This window comes from Lathyrus oleraceus, chromosome 1, assembly GCF_024323335.1.
Source record: "Lathyrus oleraceus cultivar Zhongwan6 chromosome 1, CAAS_Psat_ZW6_1.0, whole genome shotgun sequence".
Taxonomy (NCBI): domain Eukaryota; kingdom Viridiplantae; phylum Streptophyta; class Magnoliopsida; order Fabales; family Fabaceae; genus Lathyrus; species Lathyrus oleraceus.
Window position 1 is genome coordinate 242,418,662 of NC_066579.1, and position 8,264 is coordinate 242,426,925.

The 8,264-nt window shown below is 33.9% G+C and overlaps 1 protein-coding gene across 1 annotated transcript; it reads left to right on the forward strand.

The window, feature by feature from the left end:
* Positions 1–5,825: 5,825 nt before the first annotated feature.
* LOC127101610 (uncharacterized) lies at positions 5,826–7,136 on the forward strand. Its single transcript, XM_051039070.1, has one exon. It carries the CDS (start codon positions 5,826–5,828, stop codon positions 7,134–7,136), a length of 1,311 nt encoding a protein of 436 aa, XP_050895027.1.
* The last annotated feature ends 1,128 nt before the right edge of the window (positions 7,137–8,264 follow it).

The window sequence follows — 8,264 nt, forward strand, 5'->3', positions numbered from 1 at the left end:
AGAGGATAACAGAACTGACTTAAGGCCAAATGTGTAAATGTCAAATTGGATACTTTGACATTTATTAATGTAAGCTGTTACTGTAGTATGGTCATTTTGGTCATATACAGGTCAGCAAAATTGTACAGTCTGTTTTCTGGAAAAACAGACTTAGCATATGATCCTTGATGTCAAGCTGAATGTCGTGACATTCATTCCTGATAGCATATGCTATATTGTAGGTTGTTCAGTTTTCTGTTTCAGCTTTTTCTCAGGCTATTCTCCAGGAAATCAACAACCAAGCTACATTTAATGAACCTAACAAATAGCCTATTTGTTAGTAACCTAGATGTGGAATTTAGGGGAACTCGCGTGACCTTAAATTCAGGAGAATACAAGTGCAAAGGCCCAAGTACTGCAATATAAAAGGAAGTCGTTCCTTCATTCAGAACTGGGGATTTTGAGGCGTGAAGATTTAGTGTGTCCATCATACTTCACTGCTGTATTTTTGTGAGTCTTGTATTAGACATATCTTGTAAGCCAAGCCATTATCACGTAGATGATTGCTTTGGCATAGGGTGTTCATTGAGTTGTAAGTGTTGTGTCGCTCAAAGCTTTTAAGCGTGAGTGTTGTGTATCTTGATTAAAGTTGTTAAGCACAATCAAGAGTTGTTTGAAGTGTGACTTCAAAATTGTCTTTAATATTGATTAAAGGTAGTAATCACTGAGGTGATTGAGGGGAGTGAGTAGGAACTTTGATCTTAGAGTAAGATTGAAATTGCATTGGGTAGGGATTAAGTGAAGAGTTGTAAACGGGTGAGTTTAGCTTTGAATTAATACTACTGATAGTGGATTTCCTCCCTGGCTTGGTAGCCCCCAGATGTAGGTCATGTTGGACTGAACTGGGTAAACAATTGCTTGTGTTATTTACTGCACTTACTTTTAAGTTCTGCATAATTCTTGTCTGTGCAGAATTGGATGTCATAACAACCTGTGTGACATCTAAAGTCTGATAACTAGAATTTCACCCACCAATGACCACCGAAACATCCCATCCTCAAAACACCCAACCATTGTTTAACTATAATACACCCCGGGAACCATTGCTTCGTTTCCAAAACGATTCAATGTCTCAATTCGAGCAACTATACCGTCCACAATTCACCCAACCACATCGATCCAACTAAGATAACATGGGCATCGAACTCTATTATGAAAGTGTCGTTGGCCAGAGCCTCCCGGCTATTGGGAACAAATGATGACACATCTATCAAATACCGTTGGAAATTTAATCGGACCTTCACACTAGCTATCATTGGATCAGGTCAGCACACAAAGACCCTAAACACCTCAAGAAAATTTTGGGAGACCTCAAAGACAGACTAACGCACCTGGATGTGGAACAGGGGGGCGTTTCAATTGGGCCGGTCATTGAATTTTTGTCAACTCCATGTAACTTTTATCATACCATGAATAATTTTTTTTTACAATATTTTATTTAATTATTTCTTAAATAAACCAATATAAATTTTTTAAAAAAATCTTAAGATGTATGCGCGAGATGAATTGACCCATACACCAAGGCACATGCATAGACGCCATGGTTGTTGGCACCTCCATGCAATGCTTTGAAAGCACGCGCTAGCACTAGTGGCGCCTCCTCTTCCTTTTAAATGGATGCACCAGTTCATGTAGCACATATCTTTGAAAGTGTGGTTATTTCGATAATTTTTTTGAAATATTGGTTATTTTAGAAATTAATTTGAAAAATGTGGTTATTTTAAAAAAAATCCAAACAAATCAATTCTTCAACTTAATGATGTACTTAACTTTTTAAAGTAATTGACGCATGCTTTTAATTTTAATAAGACGCGTTGTATCGAAGTCAGTGTATTTTTTTTATTCTATTTATATGTTTTACAGATTTTTCTGCAGATTGACGTTTCTTGTTGATTTTCTTACAAAATGTTTGCAAGAGAATTTGTTGAGAGCGTCAAATTCGCATAAAATTCTAAAAAAACATAAATAAAACTACAAAAATATAGTGATGTCGATGCAATTGACAAGCCATATTAAAATTAGAATCAAGTGGCAATTACTTTGGCACACATTTTTAAAGTTGGGTGTATTGAAATTTTAATTAAATAATTAATTTGTTTGGATATTTGATTGAAAATGATAGATAAATAGAATTTCTTTTTGCATTTAGCCTCCAATTTAACGGAAGAGATGTAAGTTATGACAAATAAAACGTAGCAATGCAAAAATTACATTTGACAAATTATTGTTGTACTTAACGGTTAAGACTCAATTTAATATGTCTTATACTTATCATTGGATCCACCTCATAAATACAACGCAAACATATTCTTTTTAGTACTTTAACTCTATTTTTGTCATTTAATTTTTAAAAAATCAATACAGTCTCTTATGTCTTCAAACATCATCATTTAGTTTTTTCCATCTAATTTTAAAAAATGACATTTGTGTTAGCACGTATGGTATCCAACGTAACATATGTTTACACATGTGGTATTTGACATGATACACGTGTATCACCAAAGTCATTAAAAATTCAAGAAAAGTTCAAAATTTTGCCTCCGCATGAATTCAAATTCAAGTGTTAACTGCATAACGAGATTGAGTACCAATGAGCCACTTTGCATTTGTTGTTTAAATTTACAATTGAAAATATATTTATATTTCTTTACCTGAAACATATAGCTTCCCACTTCTCAAAAGCAGATGATTCATGCTTCTTTGTCTTCTTCCTCTCCTTCTTTCATATCCAATATTGCTCCTTTTTCTTCCACTTCCATTGCTCGCCATTGTTCTTATTCTTCTTCCCCCATTAACACCATTTCAACAACAACAAGTGTTATAACTTCATATTCTTCTTTACCCCTCTTTGTCTGTCCTAATAAAAAGGAAAATAATTAAAATAATTAGACAAATTCTTCTTCATCTATTAAACCCTGCTTTGTTTCAGAAACACCAATTAGGAAAATGTCAGTCACGAAACTAAAATATGAAAGCAACATAGGTTCAGACAAAGAGATGCAAAAATTAAACCACAAAAGTGTGCAAATATGGAGAATAAATGAGGGTAGAGAAACATTAAAACCACCAAATCAACTCAAAATCAAATGATATTTGAAATGTTGGTTTGTTCTCTCTCTCTCTCTGATGTATATTTCAGGTATTTCCAATTTGTAAATAAAAACAACAAATGCAAAGTAGGCCAGTGGTACGCAATCTCATTAAAAAGTTTGAAACAAATGGGAGGCAAAAGTTTAGATTTTTTATTAATTTGGTGATGCACATGTACCATGTTAGATGCCACGTGTTCAAACATATGTCACGTCGGATGCCACACGGGCTAACACAAACGATATTTGTGAGAATTAGACGAAAATGACTTATATGATGTTGTTTGAAGAAATAAGGGACTACAATAATCTTTTTAAAAATTAAATGACCAAAATTTACCTCGAGGTAAAGTTAAGGAACTAAAGAGGATATTTTACCTAAATTCAATGAGTTTTTATTAACAATAGGACTCGTCTATTACAATGTTTACCTTTTTTTACACTCTAATTAATTTTAAATCACATGATTGTCGGTCTTTTTCACTTGTTTATGACAAACACATTATAAATTTTATCCATTTATTCAATTTTTTTAAACCAAATACTCAAACACATTATTTTGCTAATAAAAATTTCAATTCAACTTAAAGAAAATGTACTAATATAATTGGCATTGGTGTTTACTCCTATTTTTTTTAATATAGACAAAATGGTAATAATTATTAGATTTTTTTTTGCAAATTTGTCTTCTAAATATTTTTTAAAAAAAACATAAATAATTTTAAGCATACGATATATGTTCTTATTCTAGTTGGTATGGAACTCAATTATAAAATGTGTAGTCTACAAAGAGATGAGTTTTTCTTTGAGTGATTAATTAATAAAATTTAAAAGAAATATCAAAGGAAATAATAATTTTAATATCTTTGATCATAATGTCACCTTTGTGAAAAAAAAATTCAAAATGTCACTTTTGTATGGGGTGAGTCCATTGAAAGGTAAAAAACCCATTATGTGTTAGTCTACTTATTTAATGCCACCTTTATCAAAAAAATATTCATGTGAATTTTAAAAAAATATAAATTATTCATAAATTTTCCTGCAAATTTTGTTATAATAATTTTTCTCAAGATATTTTGAAGGAGTATCCGCAAATAACAATTTTTTTATAAATTTTTACTTAAATTTCGTAAATAAACATAAAGAAAATAGACTAGCACTCTAATTGGGCTTCTGCCTTTTCAGTGGACGAATCCAATACATTTTGAGTATTTTTTTTCCAAAATGTGGCCTTTTGAAAAAATCTTCTCACAAATGTAGCATTGTGATCGAAGATTCACAACTTTACTCTAAGAATCTGTATGTATGAGATGCAAGCTGGCTATTTATATTTTTTTAATTGGGCATCTTATTATGAGATAGATAAAACAAAACATAGATCGTATATTGGGATTATTGTTTTCCATAGTCGATTAAATAAAGTGATCTTTTGTGTGAAATTGCATGACTCATGCTATTTGTGGGTCTCTAGGAAACAAGCATCTAATTTCAAAAACAAAAAGGACATGTACTACTAGTAGACAATCAATCATGTAAAGAGAGGTTTTCGAGAGTTTCTTAAAGTTGGAATTGCTTGATTGAAGTAGGCACAATACAATACAAGCAAATACTTATTGCAAACACTTTTCACAGGAAGGAAGGAGTGATGAGTTTGAAGATAAGAAATAAAAAGTGTGACGTGGGGCCAATAATAGTCACAGCTCTTTAAATTGCAATCTAAGATTTACACCACATAAACATAAACCATGTGAGACCCACTCTCATATACTCCCTTCCTCTGTTTCAAAATATCGTCGTTTGACAAATAAAATTTATTTTAATTTATTTTAAAATGAAGGTCTTTTATGACAATGTTATTACATTATGTAATCTAATATGTATATAAAAACTTTAAACATGAATAATATTGAAAAAATGGATAGTTACATAACACACGCTACAATTTCAGAATCTTCTTTTTTAGGACATATAAGTACATAATGTAATCATTACAGTAATGAATGACTATTAGTGTGTTAGTTGTCTCATATTAATATCATATAATTCTCTATTATGGTCTAGTTGTAAATATAGGATATTTCCATAAATATCAATTTGTATAGCTCAATATTAGGAGAGGGGTTTATGAGCCTCTTTGTATAAATTCCCACATATCAGTGCATACAAAACAGATCAGAAAATTATCTGTCACTGGTTCCTTTATGGTATCAGAGCTCGACAGGTTTCACTCAAAATTTTGAGACAATGTCTGATCATGAAGATATATCTGATCAAGAAGAAAAATCTTCTAAAGAGAGGATCCACAAAACGGTGAAGAAAACTCCATCACCGTATGATTTGAATTCCAATGATAATCCAGGAAACTTGATAACTCAAGTGCGGCTTCGAGGGGAGAACTATGAAGAATGGGCGCGTGCCATGAAAATATCGCTGCGTGCTCGCAAAAAATGGGGTTTTATAGAAGGCACCATTGAAACACCAAAGGAAAACTCTGATCAAATTGAAGATTGGTGGACTGTTCAATCTATGTTGGTGTCATGGATTCTAAATACCATTGAAGCGGATATACGTTCCACTATGTCTTATGCTGAAAATGCAAGAGATTTGTGGATGGATATCAAAGAAAGATTCTCTACGGTGAATGGTCCCAGAATTCAATAGCTGAAATCCGATTTATCCAGGTGCAAACAAGACGGTATGTCAGTTGCGACATACTACGGAAAGTTGAAACTGTTGTGGGATGAGTTGGCCAATTACGATCAAATCCCGATATGCAGTTGTGGTGGATGCAAGTGTGATATATCATCAAAAATAGAAAAGAGAATAGAGGAAGAAAGAGTTCATCAATTCCTTATGGGATTGGATGATGCAATTTACGAGACTGTTCGATCCAATCTTCTTGCAACAGATCCGCTGCCCAATCTCAATAGGATATACTCAACAATGATTCAAGAAGAAAGGGTGAGAATGATGACTAGAACCACAGAAGAAAGAAGAGAAGTGATGAGCTTAGCTGTTCAAACAAACGGACGTGCATTCAAAGGAAGATGGGATGGAAAATACAAGTTTGTGTCTTGTACACATTGTCATCGAGCAGGACATGACGCAGGAAGTTGTTTTCAACTTGTTGGTTATCCCGAGTGGTGGGGAGACAGACCAAAAAATGAAGGGAAAAGTGGTGGACGGGGCAAGTCACTGCAGCAAGCAGGAACTGGACGAGGAAGAGGAGGAATTGTGCGTGCAACTGTGAATGTTGTACACAGAGGTGGAACAAGTGCAGAAACTGGGGTTTCACACGGAGATGGTTTTGGCTTGGCTGGAATCAGTGAAGAACAATTGCAATCGTTGGTAGGATTTCTAAATGTTCATAAAGCAAACTCCAATGACAAGATGACAGGTGAGTGCGATATGAATACATGGATAATTGACACATGTTGTTCTAACCACATGATTGGAAACTTGAATCATATGCGAGAACTAAGAGATATTCAAAGTTGTTCGGTTGGCCTACCTAATAGAGAACATGCTTCTGCAATCAAAGAAGGAAGTATAGTGTTGGAAGGAGGGTTAAAACTTGATAATGTTCTCTTTGTGCCAAAATTAAAATGCAACTTGATATCTGTTTCACAAATGATGAATGAATTAAAATGTGTCATTCAATTCACTGATAAGTTATGTGTTATGCAGGACCGTACTTCGAGGACGCTGATTGGAGCGGGTGAACAAAGAGATGTGCTTTATTTCTTCAGAGGAGTTCGAAGAGAGAGAGCTTGTAAGACTGATGGATTCCACCCAATGGACCTTTGGCACAAACAGTTGGGACATCCTTCCTTAAAAATTTCAAAGTTAATTCCTCAAGTGAGTAGACACAGAGATATCAATGTAGTGAATAAAGCATGTGAAGTTTGTTTTAGAGCCAAACAAACCAGAGAGAAGTTTCCTTTGAGTCAAAATAAAGCTAGTAGTGCTTTTGAATTAATTCACTGTGATTTATGGGGAGCATATTAGACTCCTTCTACTTGTGGTGCTTCTTATTTTTTAATAATAGTCGATGATTATTCACGTGTTGTATGGGTATATTTGTTGACTAATAAACGAGAAGTCTCGACAATGCTTCATAATTTTTTGGCTTTAGTTGAGAGGCAATTCAATAAACAAGTAAAAATATTTAGAAGTGATAATGGGACGGAATTCATATGCATGAGAAAGTATTTTCTTGACCACGGTATAATTTTTCAAACATCTTGTACCGGAACACCCCAACAAAATGGGAGAGTAGAACGAAAACATCGACATATTTTGAATGTGGCACGGGCATTGCGATTTCAAGGTAATCTCCCTATTAAGTTTTGGGGAGAATGCATTTTAACCGCGAGATATCTAATTAACCGCACTCCTTCCACTATTCTGAATGGAAAAATCCCTTATGAAATGCTTCATGGACAACAACCTGAATATGAACATTTGAAAATAATAGGCTCCCTATGTTATGCTCATAGTCAAAGAAGAGATTGTGATAAATTTGCAAGTAGAAGTAAGAAGTGTGTGTTTATTGGATATCCATATGGAAAGAAAGGATGGAAACTTTTTGATTTAGAAACAGAAAACATTTTTGTGTCCCGAGATGTTGAATTCATTGAAACTGATTTTCCTTTTGCTGTAGCTACTACTTCAAGAAAAGATGCTCTTCCTAATAATTGGAATTTCGCAGAATCTGTTCATGATGCAATTGATGATATAGATGAATTAGATCATACACTTAGCATCCAAAGAAGTAATGATATGGGAGTGGAGAATATAAGGAGTGTGTTGGATGTGGGGATTGAGGCAGGTACTTCATAGTATACAAACATAGATGAAACAATCCTCTCATCCACTACATCCACCACGTCAACAAATGAGAAGGTTGATGACCAAGATACAAATCCGCAAAACATGGACAAGGAAGATACAACAGATCCATCTATGTCAATAATCGAGCCAATGTTAGGTAGAGGACACAGAATCAAACAACCCTCTACTCGCTTACATCACTATGTGATAAATACTGCTAGAAGATTGAGCTCATCCAATTGTTCACTCTCTCCAAAAGCAACCTCAGGTGCACCCTATCCCATAACTAATTATGTGAATTAT